Below are 21,300 nucleotides of genomic sequence, written 5' to 3' on the forward strand. Positions count from 1 at the left end.
ATCGGTTGTATGGAGCTCTTCCTGCTTTGTGTGGACTTAAGTTGTGCAGATATTCTTGTCTAATAATAAACGACTCTACGACTGAAGTGATTAGGCTTTACACGATCACGATTTTTGGGCCGATCACCGATCAGTGAGTTTAAATAAACCGATCACCGATCACGTGAGGAGCAATATTAAAATTACTTGTTTATATGTTGTTTTATGTCGACGGGGGCGGAGACGGAGAGGCGTCCCCGAAATATACGGGACAAGGTGAAGTGCGTCCCATATCAGTTCATTACGGGACAGGTTTTTTAGTTGCCAAATATGGGACAATCGCGTATTTTACGGGAGTAGACCACAGACGGAAATCAAATGAGGTTTTGTCATTTACCTTAAAGAAAACGGACAAATTGTCTCCCGGGAGAGATATTATTTTTCCCGGGACAGGTGGTGAAAAAAAAGAGTCTGGGCAAAACGGGACGGGTGGCAACCCTATTGGCATCCGTTTCGGAGTTAGCTTTTTTTTTTTCTTTCATCGCGCTGCGTTTCTTGAACTCGATATCCTCCTGTGTATCTTTTCCAAATGCCTGATTAAATTTGTCGTGTTGAATTTTTTTGCCGATGTTCCCCCGCGAGGTATTGTAGCGTTGCATATATTGCGGATAGCTTGTGCTATGTCTGTTTCTCTCACTTTGAAAAACCTTTACACCGCCGACATGTTTGTTTGTGTTCAACCTTCAATTTTTTTTTGATCAATAAAAGTATAGTTGAAAAAAAAAAACACTTTTTACTTAAGTACATTTCAGAACCTATAGTTTCGTACTTTTATTTGAGTAAAGACTTAAATCTGTACTTGCACCGTACTTGAGTACAGAACATGTACACTTTTGCCATCTATGGTTATCACTGATTGAGTGATTGACTTGATTAGTCGTTTGGTGATAGATCTGTTGTCCTACGTTGTAGCCAACACACAGCAAACAATCAGTTGCTAAATAAAAAAATTGAAATTTTGTAATAAAAATAAATTAACCAAACAAAACATGGCTAGCATCGCAGGTGATGCTAATGCTCATCAGACAGGTCTCTCTCTGGCCTGCGGAGACTTAAAACTCACATACACGCCACGATGGGACAGGGAAGACGAAACCAACTTGTGGTATTCAACTGTCACAAAAACATTACAAAGAAGCCAAAACCTGGAAGACGAAGCCGATGAGTTTGTCTCACGCACAGCTCTTTGGAAAGAAACAATAACAGCGGTGAGTTACTGACTCAAATATATCTTTCCTCAACACTAAGCTGGAGATTTCAAATGTCAAAAATGTGTTTTGTGAAGGGATGCAATGTACAGATATCATTTGATTAGCTATGCAGTTAAAGTGAATTTGTGACAGCCATCACTTTGATTGGTATTAATTTAATTTGACACCCACAGGCAAAACCAAAAACCAGTTCCAGACAGGGTTTCCCCCAGTCCTGACTCTGCGTTCATTGTCTGCACTAAAATGCTTCAGAATGATGTTTTCCATGCAAGTCTAAACGTGGCACTGTACTTGGCAATGCATAGTGCCATAGCAATAATGTATCCTATATAAAAAAAAGATATTTTCAAATGTTACATTTTGTGTATTCCATACATATATGTATACGTTTTTAGTATACTCCTAATTTTCAAAATATTTTTACTGTTTTATTTTTTCAGGTTTGTGACCTATAACGTGCGAGACCTTGCTTGTCATCTACCAACAACAGCCTGCTGTTCCCCATAAATATGGGGACATATGAGAAGCTAAATTTCATTGTTTTCAAATGTTTCACTGTTAACCGATGACTCTGTGTTGGTAATTCTGATTGAAATTAGATGAAGAACCATTTTTGTGTGATCAGTGTTACACGGACCACAACCTCAAATTGCTGATCAATATTTATGTATATTTACATGTTAAGTTCATTTTTGATTTGGATTTGTTCAAAGTCAACAGTATGGATGTCTTGGTACAGCTGAAGAGGTGGTGAGCCAGTATAAGTTGGCTGTAGGTGCTGTAAAATCATTCCTTGATCTTGGTTTGCGGGCTGAAGAGGTGGTGAGCCAGAATGAGTTGGCCATAGGTGCTGTAAAATCATTCCTTGATCTTGGTTTGCGGGCTGAAGAGGTGGTGAGCCAGAATGATTTGGCTGCAGGTGCTGTAAAATCATTCCTTGATCTTGGTTTGCGGGCTGAAGAGGTGGTGAGCTAGAATGATTTGGCTGCAGGTGCTGTAAAATCATTCCTTGATCTTGGTTTGCGGGCTGAAGAGGTGGTGAGCTAGAATGATTTGGCTGCAGGTGCTGTAAAATCATTCCTTGATCTTGGTTTGCGGGCTGAAGAGGTGGTGAGCTAGAATGATTTGGCTGCAGGTGCTGCAACAACATTGCTGCACCTACGTTTGTGGGTGGGACAATTGTGACAAAGGATGCAGCCATGCATTTCTCTGCAGCCTCTGAAACACAAACACACACACACACACACACACACACACACAAAAAACATTCATGTTAAATTGCGGGTAACATTGCAAAATTAAATTTTGTCTTACTTAGAGGACATAGGGAACCTTGTAATATGCCAATGGGTTGGTTTTAAAAATTGAACAATTGAACTTGTTCTTAACTTGTTCTTCAGTGTGTAGACAAATGCCAGTGCATTTTCTTCTGTTACTTTATATCAAGGCAAGGTAAATAAACAGAAAAGTCTTACTTTTAAGATTGGCAATCGCCTTCCTGTTCTTCCGATTCCTCAATTTCCTTTTTCCCTGCAGAGCACAAAGAGTGACATCAGCTGACAACCATGACCTTTACGGCCTCAGACTTTGGGTCATTAACTCTGATAGGATCACCTTATTAAAATAAGTAATTTTTTCACAAAAATTAGTTTTTGGCTTAAACCATCTCTTGACAATGCTGGCCATCTCTTTTTGTTTTTTCCCCAAAATTTGAAAAAATGACTTAGGCCATTATTTTAATAGGTGACACCATGTGACTGACTACGTGGATACTGTATACGTACATAGTTGTGTTTGAAGGACCAGTCTGGGTGTTGCAGTGCATGGAGAATTCTTTCCTTTTCAGCTGCCATAAAGTACTTTGCCTGTTCCTCTTTGGTCAGAATCTTCCACTGTGGAAAAAGGCCCATGTAATGTCAACACATGTACAAACATTTCATATGCATGCTATTTATTGACATACTTTTACTTTGTGAAAAGTCAAATCAAATGTCCTCTTTCTCATTCCATTGTCAAACATTTGTTGGTGTCCTTGCCACTTATCGTGTAAGGTGAACGATTGAACGGCGGTTGGTCGAGCAAACTGGCAACACAAGTTTTACTTCATTTCCATTCATTATTTTAAGAAAACAACCGACCAGGAACAAATAAATATAATACAACATTATTATGGCGCATTATCCTTGGAGTAACAGATCCCAAAAAGAAGCAGACCCTCCAAAATCTGGTGAAGGAGGCAGGACAGGGAAGCTTTTGGTTCTGGCTCCAGGGGAAGGACAAGGCGTGGGGGAAAGGATCCTGAGCAGGCTTGCACCACCTTCATCCCAAAGGAAAAAGACTCCCAGAACATCAAGCAGTTCAGAGGCATCGCCCTACTGAACATGGAGGGGAAAATCATTTTCTCCGTCTTGGTCAGATGCATGACCAGCTACCTCCTGGCGATCAAGTATATCGACACCAGCTGCCAGAAGGAAGGCATTCCAAGTGGAACATTCTGCAATGATCTGGGAGCAGCTTCAGTCAGCCAAACGCAGCAAGTCTGACCTCCACATTGTATGGCTGGACCTCGTGAATGCCTTTGGCTCAGTTCCCCACCAGCTCATCACGTACGTCCTTAACTTCTTCCATATTCCATCACTTATCCAGGACCTAGTGGGAAACTGCTTTAACAACCTGTATGTCTGTTACACAACCTGGAATACCTCCACTGACTGGCACTGGCTTAAGAAGGGTATAACAATTGGATGCGCCATCTTCTCTTCCATTCTCTTCACAACTGCATTTGAGGTGGTCTTGATAGGCGGAAGACAGATGGTCCGAGGAGTGAGATCTCAGAAAGGTCAAAGGCTTCCTGCCGTACGGTCCGAAATGGATGATATCAACAGCCTCCTCCAACCAGCAACCTGTACATCCAGGCTTCTCAAATGCTTGGAGGAGCTGCTCGCATGGGCCCGTGAGGAGGAACCTGTGAAGAGACTATACATGGCTGACTTATCAGACAAGACCATGGCTACAACCGTTTCAACCCAACTTCAGAGTGGCCCCCCCACAAGATCGATCAGTGCTTCCTGCCAGGGAAATTCAAGGTTTGGTGTTTACAGTTTACATTATACCGGCGCCTGCTGTGGCCTCTGAAACTGAGTGACATCACCTTGACAGCCGTCCTGAAACTGGAGGCAAAAGCCAACAACTTCATCTGGAAATGGCTCGGCCTTCCTCGATGCTTCTCCACCTCAGCACTCTTTGGGACAAAAAACCTAAAAGCTTCCTCTGCAGTCGATCAGCATGGGGTACAAAAAGGAGAAGGTGAGGCTCTTATTTGAACTGAGGGACTCACTGGACCCAGCTATCCAAACCGCCAAGTCTCATGTTCGAACAGGACGCAAGTGGAACGTAACCCAAGCTGTCATCCAGGTCATACACTGGCTAAAACACCAGGAAATTGTTGGCTTCACACAACAGGGCAGAGCTGGCTTAGGATGGGGAGCTGCGCCAAAGAGATGGTCCAAAGCCACCAAGAAGTAAACAAAAGATCTGGTTATCTCTGAAGTTGCCAGGATGGAAGAGGAAAGGCACAAGAGTACAGCGGTGAGCCAACAACAGCAAGGCAGACGGACCACCTGGGAGGCTGTGACCAACAGGACAATCACTTGGGCTGACTTGTGAAGAACACCCCAGGCAAGACCGAGCTTCCAGATCAGGGCCACCTACAACCTTCTCCCAAGCCCCTGGAACCTCCTGCCTTGGTATGGTGCAAAAAAACCCTGCCAGCTCTGCACCATCTCAAACCCAAATCTAGAGCACATCCTCTCTGATTGCACGACTGCACTGTCGCAGGGCATGTACCGATGGCGGCATGACAAGGTCTTGCGCAAGCTGGCAGAGACACAGCAAATCCGCAGACTGGAAGCAAACAGGACTGACACATCTTCAGCACGGACGTGGATCCAGTTTGTCATGCAAGGGAGAGAGACTCAACAACACACACACACAAGACTCAGCGCTCCCTCCTATCACTAGGCGGTGAGTGGCAGCTAGCAGCCTACCTCTACCGCCAGCTGAAATTCCCTCCAGAGAGCATCATCCCTGTGCCCAGACATTGTGCTGTGGTCGGTTCCTGCCTGAGAGGTCATCATGGTGGAGCTGACTGTCCCTTTGGAGGAGGAGATGGAGGCTGCATATGAGAGGAAGAAGCAGAGGTACGCAGAACAGTCAGCCACGTGCTGGCAAGCTGGATGGATAGTGTTCACTTTTCCAGTGGAAGTCGGGTGTAGCGGCTTCACCGGGACATCCACTGAGCAGCTCCTGAAAACCCTTGGAGTAACAGGTCCCAAAAAGAAGCAGACCCTCCTAGATCTGGCGGAGGAGGCAGAACAGGGAAGCTTTTGGCTGTGGTTCCAGAGGAAGGAGAAGGCGTGGGGGAAAAAAGGATCCTAAGCAGGCTGCAGGGAGTGGTATGGAGACGTCCCTACCACTGCTCCACCAACCCGAGATGTGTCGGGAATAATGGGGCGAAACATCAGGGAAAGGTGGCTCCCGGCTGACGACCCTACAGCCTGCTTAATGGCACTGGTGGAGGTGCTACAGGCAGAAATGCCAAGCTGACAACTCACCTGTGCTTTTATCAATTATATTATCATTATTGTGATAATATTTTATATACTTTTCATATCAATTTGGAATATAAATCCACTCACTTTTTTGCCCACAATTGCATTAACGCTTGCACTATCCCGAATATTTGTTTCATCCATCACGATTGGCCTCTGCTCTTTCCTGAAGATCATGAAAGCGTTGAGTGGCTTCTTGACATATGGGCGGTCCTCATCCAGCTGTTCATCATGTTGTGAAACACCACTATGAACACATATATTTAAACTCATTTTTCAACAGACATTACATTGAGGAAAACATAACTGCATTATGAGTCCTCTTTGGTGAGGACCATGTTATCTGCAACACACAGTTGAACTTCAAACCAATTTGTCCACCACATGACCTTCAAACCAATTTGTCCTGGCCAAACTTGCCTCGGTAGGAACATATTAGATGGAGAAGCTGCAAAGTCAGGTGGTACATAAGAGTTTGATGGAAGTCCATATAAAATCTCTCCATTCCTATGCAGATGACAGACAGAAATTATGTTTAAGTGTTTGTGAAGGTTCGCTTGTGTTCCATTTTGAATTTGTGTGAATAAAACGTACAGATATCCTACAGGTCGCATATTCTGGTCATATTCAGTGAGTCCAAGTACTGGCACATTGTTGTACTGGGGAGACAGGCACACAAAAGAGAGGTGGACAAAGAAAAGATGCATTAGAATTTTGATCCTATATGATGCACCACCCCACAACATCTGCAATACATTCTTGTGTAAGGGTGAATTCCAATTCCTCCCTTAACCCTCAATCTCAAAAATGCGCGCTCCCGTGAAGTGCAAGTGCTATCCCAATTCTGAGAACGTCAAGTTGAGGGACAAGATTAAGGGCTGTATCGCCCTCAATATTGAGATTCTCCGGCACCACCCTTCGGAGTAAGGGCTACCCAGAAGACATTGTGTATTTTCGCCAAGACATCTTTGAAAAAGATGGCGATGTAAAAGCAAGCTACAAATGGAAGTATTTTCTTAGTTAATAAAGATATAAATATTACGAAATCATTTTATTGTCTTAGTTTAAGACTTTTTTATGGATTATTGACATCACTGTTTATTTTTACTTTACGGTGTTTGTCAGCCGGACCGGCGGTCCCGGCTTCTCGTTACTTGTGTACATCGTTGTGTAGCGACGGAGGATTTCTTCCTTTTTCGTCGTCTTTTTCTTCTTCTCCTTCTTCTTCGTCGTTGTCGTCTTCTTGACTGACTGGACATAGCTTTGGCGTAAGGCCGCCCCCCACAGTCTGATGACGTAACTGCACTTAAGGGGTGTCCCATTTCTAAGCCCTTACACTTATTTTTGAGGGCCAAGATTAAGGGCCAAAGATTGAGGGTTAAGGGCGAGGGTTGAGATTGAGGAGTTACCTTTGTTAAACATGGTGTAAAATCTACATTTAATAAAAATCTCACTTAATGTAAATTTAATGTTACCTGTCCTGGAGGGCAACCAACTTCCTGGTTGTAGACATCTTGCGACCAAATGGTGTTTTGACTACATAGTGGTTTTTTGTCTTTGTCCTTTGCCTGTCTTATGTAAGCTTCAGGAGCAGATGGCTCCTCAAAGTACTTCAGAACTGTGCTTCTGTGTTCATAGCTACAATGTCCTTCACTCAGAATGTCAGTTTTCTGAACTGTGATTCTACTGGACTCTAGAGTAGCGGGTCCAGGAGCAGCAGTAGGGAGAGGTAGACCCAGCAGTGGATGTAAAGGGCCTTCTGCTTCAACTTTCATTTCCGCGAGGACATCCTCAATAGTGGACACTACATCACCCCACTCCATTTCCCTTACAAGTGTGTCAAAATTTGTGCAGACATCCATTTTCTTTTGTATGTTTTGATTTGAAAGGTTCCTGTGGAATAAACATGAGAAAGAACATTTTTGGGAGAAAATGATCAAGACTGGCATGAGAAATAAAAGTAGAAATCGAATTAAGAGGGAACTGCACTTGAGATTATGCCCTTAAGGTCCAGTGTGTAACATTTGGCTTGATTTATGATGTTTATATCAGTAAAAGCTCAACATACTGCCCATGAATGCATCAATAAAAGTGTATACTCGCAGCACAGTAAAAGTAACTTGGTTTTCTGACCCTTAGAACGGTTCTCATAAATATTAGAATATACAAAGAGCAATAAGGGTCTTGCTCCTGTGAGCTGCCGTCTTGTGTGGCCATTTCTGAAGGAAACCTGCCTGACAGTGCCCTAAATATGAAACGCGCTGTCAGGCGGGCTTTCTTAAAAACTGCTTCCTTCAAAAAAAATCACACACTGAAGCATTAAGTCAACTGAAAGTTTACCAGCAATGTAGTATACACAGTTATGCCATTTCATTCAGCCTGTCAGCACGGGCAAAGCTCTGCTTATTTTTGAAATGCTGATGGCTGCATTTGCCACTAATGTTTAAAAATATTAGGATGGAAATAGAGATTGTGGTATTTTTTAAGTTAAATGTAGCTTTAAACTGTTTTACAGGATGATAATTAATAAGTTACAGCAAAAGTGAGCAATTAAAAATGAATTGAAACCTTGTATTTCTACATCGTTGTTGTCTTTTAACTCAACTGCCATGAATGGTGATGTAGCATCATCTAACATCATTAAAACTGTTTTTTCTTAGTGTTTTAATTTTTTGTATATCTAGGTTTTTCCCCTTTTTTTTTATCCATCAGCAAGTTTAACCCCAATAAAGATAAATTTGAGCACTTACCTGCTACTAACACTCTGAATACAGTATGCTTGGAAGTTTATAAATTTGATCGGTGACTGATGAGAAAATTCGAATGAACAAAAACAAAAATGTGCTATTTTTTTACGTGCTGTATGGCTGAAAAGTCTCGTCAAGACTTATATAGCGCCAACGTTCTGGATTAGAATGAGCTTCAGCAGCGGTCTGTTACTTACCAGCTGCAGCGACGTTCGAATGCTTTATAGTTGGTTACCATGGCGATCATCAAAGACAAATTGAAACATCTGCACATGAAATTCTGCGTCACTCAATGTCAGTTTGCACAGAACGTAAGAGAGGGGAGGGGGAGCGGAAAACGGAAGGTGGCAGTTTAACAACGCCAAGGATAGCTATTGCGGCTAACTAGCGACCAATAAATCAATAAGCCGCTGTGAATTTAGCACAGGGAATAATTGCTGACCGGCATACAAGAAAAATCCAAATCCAATCTTGTTTTGAGGTTCTGTTAACTACTTCATTTGTCATTACAATTAGCTCCAATCGCTAATGAACATCCACTAATAAACAAACACAATAAACAAAAAGCAATCTTAAACGAGCGAAGTGGTCAACAGAAAATTTCACCCCTGATGCTCACCCTACACCAAGACATCAGAAGCATGTCTGAGCATGATCTTGAATTTGAATGAATCGGACTGGACATACCACTGAACACCCAGTGCTCTTTCCACTGGTAGTGTGTCCAAATCCAGATCCTTCACCTCTGTGGTTCTTTCCTGTTGAGGTATGGCAGCATGAACAGTGTGTCTATTGCTAATCCTTTTAGTGAGCTAAAACCCTCCTTTAGCAAAGACAAAGTTCTTTATACAATGAGACTCCCCTCTTTTCAGAGCTGACGGATACCAGGCAATCATCGACATAAAAAATGATTCAACACAGTGTTAACTGCCTTTGGACTGAAGTGCTTCTGGTTATTATCTGCACATTTCCTTGACGCAAAACTTGCGCAACTTGGAGAGGATGTGGCGCCGAACAGATGCGCAACCATTCTGTATACCACCAGATCTTGACCATGGTCCCCATCCTGCCAACAAATAAACCTTAACAGGTCCACATCATGAATTGGTACTCTGACCTGGTGGAACATGGCTGTGATGTCTGCTATAAGAACCACAGGCCCCTTTCGGAACCTGGTAATAAGACCAAGGAACGAGCTGGTCAGATCTAGACCCTTGACAAGCTGAGTATTGAAGGATGTACCTTGGAATGTTGGGTCGGAAACAACCCTCAACTTTCTCTTCTGTGGGTGATACACCCCATGGTGTGGTATATACCACACCCGACCATCACAGCAACCTAGATCCTCAGCAGGCATCCTCTCAGCGTAGTCCTTGGAAATAACATCATTCATAAAGTTAGTATATTCTGTATGGAATAAGCTGTCCCTTTTATAACTAAATTTTGAGATTCAGAACATGTTGATCAGCAACCATCTTATTGTTGGACATTCTCACGTCAGCTTTTCTCAAAGGTAAACCAATACTGTAGTGCTGGTTCACCAGTGTAGGAGATTTTGTGACCGACTCCATGAAATGATGATCTCCGATAATCCAAGCTGCTCCTCCTGAGCACACTCAGTGAAATCAGCCTTTGCCTGCTGCTCCCACAATTTATCAAGCCTTGCAACAGAAATCCTGTTGACAGCGATATGTTGCTGCATGCAAGCAGTGACATAATTACAGTCTCTCTCCTCTAAGAGGACCATTCACAGTCCAACTCAACAATGTTTTGACTGCATAGGGGCCCCATTCCCTGAACAACTTCCAAAGGTTATACAGCTTTGGGAACGTTGGTTCTAATCAACAGGTCTACCCCTGAATAATTTTTGTTATCTTCACACATTCAAGGTGTGGCCATCTTTAAAAATCTTGCCGTCTAGGAATATTGCTTTGATGGACCGGCATGCTCTTCTGCAGTGATGGGCAGTAACGCGTTAGAAGTAACGCATTACTGTAATCTGATTACTTTTTCAGTAGTGAAAAAAAAACCTAAACGGAATATCTTGCGCATGGACTTTGTGAAGGAATGGATGGACGACCCGTCAAAAGATTGAAATTGGATTGAAAACCACATGCTGCATTTGAAGAGCCTCCGGCCTACAGACATTTTACAACCACAAACTACCCAAGAGCATTGGTTTGTCAAGCAAAGGATTTCTTTGGTGCCGTACTGGAAAACAGCTTCACTATGAGAGTGATTGAGCCATTGTTTTACTGGATGAAGATTGGGAGTTTTTAAAGTTTGACAGAGTTTGGAAGATGACCTCAATGGAAAGCTAAGCCTACTCTTATCCGTAAAATCTGCGTGGGTCACAAATTATACACCTGCATGTCCTAAGTGTTGCAAACAAAGAGCAAGCAAATTAAAGGAAACTAAATTGGATCCAATATTGAGAAAATGTCCGAGGTTGCATCAAAGGCCAAGAGTGAAGCGTCTGTGCTGTGGGGGGGCAGCATATCCAAGAAGGACCAATCCAGACTGGAGAAACTGATCAGGCGGGCCGGCTCTGTGGTTGGCATGAAGCTGGACTCTCTGGTGACGGTGGCAGAGAGGAGGACTCTGGACAAACTGCTGGACATTATGGACAATGCCAGCCACCCCCTGCACACCGTCATCAGCAACCAGAGGAGTCTGTTCAGTGACAGACTGCTCCTTCCCAAGTGTCGGACCAACAGGCTCAAGAACTCCTTTGTCCATCATGCCATCACTCTCTACAACTCCTCACTTGGGGGGAGGAGGACATAGAGTGCTGAGGGTAGTGGTAGGGAAGGGAGGTGGCCATTTTTATGTATATTGTATGTGTATATTAGTAAATATTTATTATTTTATACCTGTGTGCTGCTATTTTATTTTATTTTTTATTCATCTGTGTGCTGCTATTTCTTTTAATCTGTGTGCTTAAATTTCTTTTTCCATCGGTGTGTGCTGCTACTGCTGCTGGAAGTGTTAATTTCCCTGAGGGAGTCATCCCAAAGGGATCAATAAAGTCTCTATCTATCTATCTATCTATCTATCTATCTATCTATCTATCTACATGGACCTTTTAAGGGTTCTAAAATAACTCGAAGCCGAAGTTCAACTCTAAAACTCGTTTATCCACACTGTTTTTTCACGGGCGATCTTTCTTTCTAGTCACAGTGGCTCTCATATTCGCAAACTACTGTTGGATTTTTTTTTTTTACACGGTGTGCGTCAGGTGTTCTTCTTCTTCCTTCGCCTTCAGGGAGTACACTTGCGGCGCCACACCAGGCCGGACATATATCAGAATTCTGTTTGAAGACGGCTTTGTGTAAAGGCGTTTTTTTTTTTTTTTAAATGTTCGATTTCAAAGAATCCATCCCCGTGTAAACGGCCCCTTAGAGAAAGGTTAACGTGTATGAACAGGTGATGAAGCAGAATGTCGTCATAGCACAGTCTCGCTTGAAAACGCAGATCTGCAAGCCAAAGTGTCCCATTTGCGACACTGTACATCGGCGTTTTGAATAATTGTTTTCAATTATACTGTTATTACTATATTGGAGCAATTATGAAACAATTATTTTAATAATTAATTAACGATAAACACTTCCTGTTTAAGCTGTTATACATGGGCTGTTTTGGGCTGGTGGCAGTCAAGAGCCCAGAAGCAGACGCCCATGTTATATTGCCTGAGCATCAGGTGGGGGGCACAAAAATCAGCCGACTAAGGAGATGGAGGAAGAATTTATCTTACGTGAGTAATGCACTGTTGGAATAAGTGTATTTGCCCTTTTTGCTGCACTTTTAGAAACCTACCTCAAAAAAAAGAAGTTATTAAATACAATTATTATTTTTCGCTACTATGGGAATCGATACCTGATGTTGACTTGGGCCAGTGGTTACAATAGTGGGACCAATGATCTTCAAAAGTTCCATTAAGATTCAAATTTCCCTAATTGTCTACCCCTGCAACAGCAACCCAGAGGTAAGTCAAGCTTAACCAAGGCAAGCTTCTGAGACTCTTGCCACCAAATATGGGCCCTCTAATGATGTTGTGAATATCATGCAACATCAGAATGACATCACTGCATTGCTGGTTCAGCAACATTTAGCATCTGTGCTGCTAATGAGACATGTCCCGCTGCTTCAGTACTTTATCAAAGCCTTTGAAAACTGCGTAGAAGAAAAAAAACCAACCATCTCAGTGACTGCTTGACCTTACTGGAGCAATACACTAGGGGGCATCCAAGAGACCTTGTCAAGAGCTGTCAGCACCTACCTCCTAGTGTGGGATACCAAAGATCTAAATTGCTTCTGTTTGAACATTTTGGCAACAAATACAAAATTGCTACTGCTTACATGGACAAAATTTCTAATTGGACTCCAATTACAGCAGAGTATGCAACAGTGCTTCAAACCTTTCCACTGTTTCTCCGATGTTGCTGCAATCTCACGAAACAGACAAGCCCTCCAATCTCAAAAATATTCTCATGAAGCTTCTTACAAATTAAGAGAAAGGTGGAGGAGTGTAGCATGTGACTTGCAGGAGCAAAGTGGAAACAGAGCCAGGTTCACTGACCTTGTGACCTTTGTTGAGAAACAAGTCAAAACAGTCTCTGACCCACTTTTTTGGTAATATTCAAGAAATTTTCAGAGAAGCACAACACAAATAAAAATGCATGATTATTTATTATTATTTAAGAATGTCAGTCGCCTTCCTGTTCTTCCGACTCTTTGATTTCCTTTTCCCCTGCAGAACACAAAAGAGAGACATCAGCTGACAACCAAGACCTTTACGGCCTCAGACTTTGGGTCATTAACTCTAACAGAATGCAGCGCATGGGACTGACTACATGTATACTGCACACGTACATAGTTGTGTTTGAAGGACCAGCCCGGGTGATGTAGCGCATGGAGGATTCTTTCCTTTTCGGCTTCCACAAAGTAGCTTGTCTGCTCCTCTTTGGTCAGACTCTTCCACTGTGGAAAAAGAACCACGCAAAGTCAACATGCTGGTATCCTTGTCACTCATGTTGTGAATTAAACAATGCAACGGTTTATTGAGCAAACTGGCAGCAACAGGCAAGTAACATATAAATATAATCAGTCTATAAAAATGCATAATTCCCACACCGCTTCTGATCCATGAACTGCACATGTGATCGAAACTCATTTTCTAAACATAATTATATTTTGGACAATTTGGAATATAAATCCAAAATGAGGCTCAAACACTCACTTTTTTGCCGACGATTGCGTTAACGCTTGCGCTGTCCCGAATATTCGTCTCTTTCATGATGATTGGCCTCTGTTCTTTGCGGAAAATCATGAAAGCGTTGAGTGGCTTCTTCACGTATGGCCGGTCCTCATCCAGCTGGACGCCATGTTGTGAAAAACCACTACGGACACAGACATGACATTGAGGGAAATGTAAGTGAATTGTGAGTCCTCTTTGGTGACCTTCAAACCAGTTTGTCCTGGCCGAACTTACCTCGGCATGAACACATTGGATGGGGAAGCGCTAAAGTCAGGTGGTACGTAGGCGTTTGTTGGAAGCCCATACAAAATCTCTCCATTCCTAGTCGGATAACAGACAGAAAGGATGTTTGAGCGTTTGAATTTATAAAGGTTCGCTCATGTTACATTTTGAATTTGTGTGAACATTACGTACAGAAATCCAATAGGGTGGAAATTCTGGTCATACGCAGGGAGTCCAAGCACTGGCAGGTTGTCGTACTGGAGAGACAGGCACACAGAAGAGAGGCGGACAAAGAAAAGATGCATTAGAATTTAGATGCTGTAAGATGCACCGTTCCACAACATTTGCAATACATTCTCGTGTAAGTGCCTTAATAATCAAGCAATTTGTTCCTATTAAAATTGAAAACCCGTAAAGTGTAAACTACCTTTGTTAAACATGGTGTAAAATCTACATTTCATAAACATTTAACTGAGTGTAGATTGTGTGTTACCTGTCCTGGATGGCAAACAACCTCCTGGCTGTAGACACCGTGCGACCAAACGGTGTTACCATACAGTGCTTCTTCCTCCAAGGATGCGTCAGCCTTCATTTCCGTGAGGACATCCTCAATAGTGGACACTACATCACCCCACTCCATTTCACTGACAAGTTTCTCAAAGTGTGTGCAGACATCCATTTTCTGTGTTTTGATTTGAAAGGTTCCTGTGGAATAAACATGAGAAAGAACATTTTTAGAGGAAAATGATCAAGACTGGCATGAGAAATAAAAGTAGAAATCAAATTAAGAGGGAACTGCACTTGAGATTATGCCAAGCCATAAGGTCCAGTGTGTAACGTTTGGCTTGATTTATGATTTTTACATCGCTAAAAGCTCAACATACTGCCCATGAATGCATCAATAAAAGTGTATACTCGCAGCACAATAAAAGTTATTTGGTCTTCCGACCCTTAGAACGGTTCTTATAAATATTAGAATATACAAAGAGCAATAAGGGTCTTGCTCCTGTGAGCTGCCGTCTTGTGTGGCCATTTCTGAAGGAAACCTGCCTGACAGTGCCCTAAATATGAAACGCGCTGTCAGGCGGGCTTTCTTAAACACTGTGCATCCTTCAACAAAAAAAAAAATCACACACTGAAGCATTAAGTCAATTGAAAGTTTACCAGCAATGTAGTATACACAGTTATGCCATTTCATTCAGCCTGTCAGCACGGGGCAAGGCTCTGTTTATTTTTGAAACGCTGATGGCTGCATTTGCCACTGACGTAGTATTGTTAATTTATATGTAACTTTAAACTGAATATGACACCTAAATACTAATACAGTTACTCACAGGATGATAATTAATCATTTACAGCAAAAATGAGCAACTAAAAAAAAAATGAATTGAAACCTTGTATTTCTACATTGTTGTTGTCTTTTAACTCAACTGCCATGAGTGGTGATGTAAAAACAGGACGCATCATAACAACTGTATTTTAATTTTATGTTTTATATCTAGGGGTTTCCCTTTGTATCCATTAGCCAGTTTAACCCCAGTAAAGATCAATTTGAGCACTTACCTGCTACTAACACTCTGAATACTACTTGCAAGTTCAGAAATTTGATCGGCGACTAATGAGAAAATGTTAAAAAAAAAACAAAACAAAAAACAACTAAAACATGATACTGTTTTGCGTTATGTGTGGCTGAGAAGTCAAGACTCGTAGCGTCGACGTTGTTCTGGATTAGAATAAGCTTCTCCAGCGATCTGACAGTTACTGGCCTGCCACAGCAACGTTCGATTGCTTTATAGTTGGTTCTACGTCACTCAATGTCAGTTAGGTGCGCGAAACGCGAACACGACGGGGGGGGGGGGCGCGCGAGACGGAAGGTGCAGAGGGGTCGCGAGACGGAAGGTGGCAGTATCACACTTAAGATAACAACTCATACTCACCCATGAGATCGATTTCACCGAGCCAAGATGATCACTGGGATTATCCATCCATTCAAGGCACGGACCATTGAAACCTTGAATAACTGTTGTCATGGACAAACCATCCAGCGTATTTCGATATCATTTCACCTGAGAAGGAGAGACTGCTGAGCCCATCGGAGCCAATGGCGTTTCCAAATGGGCTGGTTCGACGGACGACATGGACACACGAAATCATTTTTCGCCGGAGAAGGGGGGAAAGAAAGAACGAAAAGTAAGTCGGAGTTGTTCTTTTCTTTTAATTCTCATGAGCTACTCTGGTGTTAATGTTAGCTAACATGCTCGGTTTTCTGACAGATGCAACAGAAGTTCCAAATTGGCTGTTCAACAGACGAGATTAATGTACGAAATTAGTTTTTGAAGAAGAATGGGAAAAGAAAGAAAGAAAAGTAAGTTTTATTTGTTTTTTTATTTTTTATTTTATCGCCATTAGCCACTCTGGCGTTAATGTTAGCTAACATGCTAGCATGCTAACGCCGCAACAAACATACATGTTCGTAAAAAGAAAAAGAAAAGTGAAATGTCTGCATTTACTGTACTTACCAATGCAATGATGGTGCAACTTTAATCTCACATTATTCCTTGAATTCAAAGTTGATCTTTTTACCCTCAACAACTCCACCGTTGAACGATGTCACAGTATTTTAGTAGACGTCACAGTAAAATGCAGTATTGCGCATTCCATTGTGAAATCACTATTGTACTGTGTTATTTCACAGAAAAACATTATGTTTAGATTTCTCTTGAGAATGCTCGAACAACTTTAGCGTCAACGTAATAGTCAGTTAGTTAGCGTTAGACCTGAACGCGCCTAAATCAAATTGCATCATGGGATGTCTCGCGAGCACCGGACGTGAAACCGGCACCAAGCGGCCAAACTGACACCGTCTGATGCGGTAAGTCAGGATACTTTTTTTTTTTTTTTTTTTAAATAACAGTTGAATTTTTGTGTGTGTCTCCAGCCCTTGTGTTATTTCCTAAATTCATCCGTTTATTATCGCAACCAAATGTGATGTTTTTGCTAATAGTGTTTCTCTCCGCCCTGCGATGAACTGGCGACTTGTCCACGGTGTTAGCCTGCCTTCGCCCTATGACAGCTGGGATAGGCTCTAGCAGACCCCCGTGACCCTGAGCTCAGGAAGAAGCGGGTATGGAAAATGAATGAATGAATGAATGTTTCTCTCTTTTCATTTTAGACTTTTCTTCACATTTTCCATGGTAAATTTGATATGTGAGAATGTGTCTGAGACTGTTATTCAATTTATTTAGCACACAAAGCTTCAGAGTAATACCCCCGAATATCACTATCAAGTGTGGTGTGCCTGACTGTGCTTGGGTGACTTAGGTGTATTTTGTTGTCCATTAAGCATTCCACCTACTCACAGTATAATTTCAGGTGACATAATGAAGCCTAGGGCTCAGATGCTGTGCAATGAAGGCCCACCGCACAACAGTTCCATCAATGGGATAGTTGAGATTTTTGCGAGCGGCTACAACTTCAATTTGCAGTATCCTGACTTAGTGCTTTGTTTACCGCGTCACTGTGTCAGGCACTTCACATCACCACCAACGGGTAGCACCACTGTCACCACATCCACCTATTTGACTGGGATTTCAAATGAGTGAATTGATAATATGCATGCTTACATAATTCTTACCTGTTTTTTTTTCTTTTGTCAATGCTTGCATGTTTATGTCAAGTCGTGTTTCAGTCTTGCTTGTCTTTCAGTACTTCTGTCTTACTGTTGCTGTACTTAAAGGGATGGGCGAACCACTATGTTCCCAGCATAAATATTGCAATATATTAATCAATGCAACGCTGAAAGTTTTTTTTGTCTTTGCTTTGTCTTTCCAGGTGGATCTTGGGTTGCAACACTGACACAGACTCCAAATCAAAGATGCACAGTGGTCATCAACCACTCAACACACATGTGAGCACACTTTTGCGGAAACTTGTGGTCTTTGAATGGATGTCAGTGTAGATGGACATGGTTTCCATTTATTTATTTTTCAGTTACTTTTGTTATTGCTGCAGCAAAACTACCTGCCATTCTGTGAGCATGGTTGTGAGTTAAATTAATTTGTTGTTAAAATATAAAATTGAAAAATGGATGATATTGTTGTTTTGTTTTTTTGTTTTTTTACTTTTATTGAGCAGATTCAAAGTACGTTTGTGTATTTTTTGGTAAAATCAGAATTAAAAAGTCAAGTATTATTTAAAGTGTGCATGCACAGTAAATTACTGGCCACTGAGGAGCATGACTTTCACAGTAGAAGTGCAAGTATGCAGACACTTACTCTAACTTCTCTTTCAGGTGGTCCCTGTAAATAACAGCTACATACCGCCATATTCCAGTAATTTCTTGGCATGAAAGCTGTGAAATGTCATTGTATAGTTTAAAGTATATAGTTTCTATGGTTTTACTATAATTCACTGTGAAATATTTACAGTAGAATTGCTGCAAAAGTAATGCAGCTATCAATATTTACAGCCAAAAAAATTTACAATAGTTTTTGAGGGATACACACGTCTTTCTTTCTCTCAAAAACAAAACAAACTTAACACTATAGGAATGTGATGTAGGTCTAAAACCAGCTTATAAGAAGACTCCAGGTTTAATGGCCACTTCTGAACCGTCAAAGCCCTGAGTCAGTCTCAGCTTTCTGAAGAGAGGCCATAATCATTAAGTTGCTATACCACCATGTGTATTTGAAATCTACATATGTACTAACCAATATAATAATATAGAAATCTCATTGTGTTTCCATGTCTCCTGTTATACTGTAGGTGGTTGAGATGTGAGTTTGAGGCAGGGGCAATGGAGACAACCAAGCCCTAAGAAAGCTGAAGACGTGACTGAAGACGTGACTCCGCTCCTCCATGACTCAACAGCGTAGGGACGATGTGGCTGTTTGCCACCAAGAGAAACTGAATGAAGTCGACAAAGTTAAGATTTGCCTGTCTTTTTTCTTTGCCAATGGCAAAAGAGGTGCCACTTTTGGAGCCCTTGTATGCTCTTGTATGATCCATTCCTGTGTTCTAATTGTTACTCCCCCCAAATCTTGACATTTTACTTCATTTGGAGTTGTATTGTGTTGGGTAATAGTGTAATTAAACAGAAAACAAAGTTAGCAAAATGTTGTCAGTGTAGTGCAGGTAGGTCGGACTGGGTTTACCTGATTTACCAGAACATAATAGTCCTACCATGCTGGCTCCAAGGGAAATAACAAAATAGAACATGGTAAAAATTCACCACAATTTTTTCTAAATGTTCTCACTTCAATTTAAAGCATGTAGGTTTGAGATTTCTAACTATGGTTTGTGAACTTCACAATTAAATTGAAATGTAGGATTTTCAAAAAGATGCACAAAGCAAAAGGGTTTTTTATCATAAATTGTATTAGGACTCCTGAAAACAAGATGGAAACAACCTTTGACAGGTTAAATAAATAAGACATTTTCTTAAACAGTATATGTTTTAAAGAAACACAAGAAAATAAGTTGGGTCAACAGAGTAACCAAGGGTAAACCAACTTTTACCACAGAACCACATTGGCAAAGCAGTAACGTATACATAACTGAAAGTGGGATTTCTGTGTGCTCACATATGAACTCCTTTGCTTCAAGAGTGCTCACTTCAACACAGGCACACAGAAACCTTCAACTGGAGACGCCAGATCAGCATGGTGTTCAACAAGGATGTCAGATGAAGCTCCACACCTTTGAGAAAACATTACTGACCTTAAATTCAACCGTATCCTCCTACAAAAAACGCTCAACAAAAAAACAAAACAATTTCCTTCTTCTTGGCCAGGACATGTCACTCGAACAACTAATGTTAAAATGTATTAGTACCTCTGGTACAGTATGGTCCATCATGTGCCATTCCTGTTTTGCATAAAATTAGATTATTTTCTCAATGAATTTAAGACTGGGACTCCTTCTGCTGAAGCTTCAGGATCAGTTCCAGCAGGTTCATCTGCATCGTCAGCTCCTAGAATAAAACATAAATGTGGAAGAACAGGAAGCCAGGGTAAACATTGCCATCTGCTGGACATATTTTGCATCAAAATTACATGTAAGATGAAAAGCCAGTTGTAATAAGTAAAGCTGACTAACCTGAGGATTTGTGGTAATAAAAAATCCAGGGACTCCAGCTTTCTCAAGTGTGTTCTGTTGGTCTACGACCTTTTGATCAATTTCTGCTACGATCTTCCTATCCATCATTCTTTGTTCTTCTCTCACGCGGACTTCCAGAGCCTGCAAACGAGACGCACAACCTAAGACAAACACGCAAAACCAACGAAAACCGTATGCAGATCTCACAACAGAGAGTCTTACTTCTACTTCTGCTTGTTGGTTTGACTTGACAAGTGCAAGGTTGTGAGACTTGCATGTCTGCAGAGCATCTTTGTGCCGTCGTGCAAGATCTTGCTTGAGTCCTACAACACAAATGAAAAACAAAACTTTTTATTTATTTATTTATTTATTTCTATTTAAAATCTAGGGTGCTGTATTGGCCTAGTACGTCATACAGTGACATGTGGGAATCTTGGCTTTTCTAACATTGATTACTGCACTTCAGACTGTGGCCACGTGTCATTTGTTTCGGTTCCCAGTAAGGCGAGGCACTAGTAAGGCGAGTCACTAACCTTGGTGTTCACAATGCAGCTTCTGTCTCTGGTTGTACAGGTTTTTCTCGGTCAGATGCTGAATGTCCAGGAGACCCTGCACTATGTCATACACCGTCCCATCGATGAGGGCTAAAGCCAAGTCACTCAAAGTACTGTAGGAAAGGCGCTGCTGGAAGGAGCTGAACAGAGAGGAAAACAAACAAACAAGGAAATCACCGTGGGGATTTATTAGGAGTGACCACGCGGTTGGAAGCATTTCCTGCTACGCAGGTACTGCAATGTGTTAAGTCTACCTTGGGAGACCCTTGACTAAGGTTTGCAACTCAGACAGCAGGTAATAATGTCTTTCTTGTTGCTTTGAAGAATCGGCGGCAAAAGAAACGGGATAACCATCCATCTCAGCTGGACAACAGCAGAGCCAGGACTGCAACAACAGGCACCGGGGGCTCGTCAACGCATTTAGCCCCTGGAATATTGGCTAATTTTATTTTCCTCTCCGACGTCTCAAAAAGACGCATGAATAATAGAAATATGTGTAGAATAAGTCCGAAACTGGCATGCATGTGCCGATACACCTCGAACTTCACACAAACGAGTCTATCA

General features: G+C 41.8%; 3 protein-coding genes and 2 long non-coding RNA genes across 10 annotated transcripts; 2 read left to right on the forward strand and 3 right to left on the reverse strand.

Moving 5' to 3' along the window:
- Positions 1 to 1,656: 1,656 nt before the first annotated feature.
- On the reverse strand, positions 1,657 to 8,757 carry LOC142897026 (uncharacterized). Of its 4 annotated transcripts, none has more exons than XR_012928411.1 (7): positions 7,336 to 8,329; positions 6,455 to 6,519; positions 5,948 to 6,367; positions 5,297 to 5,424; positions 3,035 to 3,142; positions 2,726 to 2,780; positions 1,657 to 2,468 (listed from the first exon to the last, which is right to left on the reverse strand). XR_012928411.1 is itself a non-coding variant. In XM_076039033.1 (7 exons), exons 3-7 carry the CDS (start codon positions 6,363 to 6,365, stop codon positions 1,924 to 1,926), a joined length of 921 nt encoding a protein of 306 aa, XP_075895148.1. In that variant the 5' UTR covers positions 6,366 to 6,367; positions 6,455 to 6,519; positions 8,611 to 8,757; the 3' UTR covers positions 1,657 to 1,923. The 4 variants fall into 4 exon arrangements, 2 of the variants coding, with proteins under 2 accessions (XP_075895148.1, XP_075895147.1); XM_076039033.1 differs by lacking the exon at positions 7,336 to 8,329 and adding an exon at positions 8,611 to 8,757 and having other exon boundaries at positions 6,281 to 6,367; XM_076039032.1 differs by having other exon boundaries at positions 6,281 to 6,367; positions 7,336 to 8,075.
- A 4,452-nt stretch (positions 8,758 to 13,209) lies between these two features.
- On the reverse strand, positions 13,210 to 14,736 carry LOC142896990 (transcription factor 7-like 1-B). 2 transcript variants are annotated; one of them, XM_076038983.1, is made up of 6 exons: positions 14,580 to 14,736; positions 14,279 to 14,343; positions 14,099 to 14,185; positions 13,847 to 14,006; positions 13,480 to 13,587; positions 13,210 to 13,357 (listed from the first exon to the last, which is right to left on the reverse strand). In XM_076038983.1, the coding sequence occupies exons 1-6, from the start codon at positions 14,724 to 14,726 to the stop codon at positions 13,301 to 13,303; spliced, it is 624 nt and encodes a 207-aa protein (XP_075895098.1). In that variant the 5' UTR covers positions 14,727 to 14,736; the 3' UTR covers positions 13,210 to 13,300. The 2 variants fall into 2 exon arrangements, with proteins under 2 accessions (XP_075895098.1, XP_075895097.1); XM_076038982.1 differs by lacking the exon at positions 13,210 to 13,357 and having other exon boundaries at positions 13,366 to 13,587.
- Positions 14,737 to 16,059: 1,323 nt separating this feature from the next.
- LOC142897014 (uncharacterized) lies at positions 16,060 to 16,412 on the forward strand. The gene is made up of 2 exons (XR_012928409.1): positions 16,060 to 16,192; positions 16,369 to 16,412. It is a non-coding gene; the product is annotated as an uncharacterized LOC142897014 (long non-coding RNA).
- Positions 16,413 to 17,193: 781 nt separating this feature from the next.
- LOC142897013 (uncharacterized) lies at positions 17,194 to 18,997 on the forward strand. 2 transcript variants are annotated; one of them, XR_012928408.1, is made up of 3 exons: positions 17,194 to 17,210; positions 17,918 to 17,993; positions 18,851 to 18,997. It is a non-coding gene; the product is annotated as an uncharacterized LOC142897013 (long non-coding RNA). The 2 variants fall into 2 exon arrangements; XR_012928407.1 differs by lacking the exon at positions 17,194 to 17,210 and adding an exon at positions 17,415 to 17,635.
- A 440-nt stretch (positions 18,998 to 19,437) lies between these two features.
- Positions 19,438 to 21,291, reverse strand: dgcr6 (DiGeorge syndrome critical region gene 6). Its single transcript, XM_076039023.1, has 5 exons — positions 20,991 to 21,291; positions 20,716 to 20,876; positions 20,405 to 20,505; positions 20,183 to 20,323; positions 19,438 to 20,057 (listed from the first exon to the last, which is right to left on the reverse strand). The coding sequence occupies exons 1-5, from the start codon at positions 21,092 to 21,094 to the stop codon at positions 19,989 to 19,991; spliced, it is 576 nt and encodes a 191-aa protein (XP_075895138.1). The 5' UTR covers positions 21,095 to 21,291; the 3' UTR covers positions 19,438 to 19,988.
- Between the last annotated feature and the right edge of the window lie 9 nt (positions 21,292 to 21,300).

This window comes from Nelusetta ayraudi, unplaced genomic scaffold (genome assembly GCF_046127955.1).
Source record: "Nelusetta ayraudi isolate G7.1 ecotype Tasmania unplaced genomic scaffold, CSIRO-AGI_Nayr_v1 ptg000058l, whole genome shotgun sequence".
NCBI lineage: Eukaryota > Metazoa > Chordata > Actinopteri > Tetraodontiformes > Monacanthidae > Nelusetta > Nelusetta ayraudi.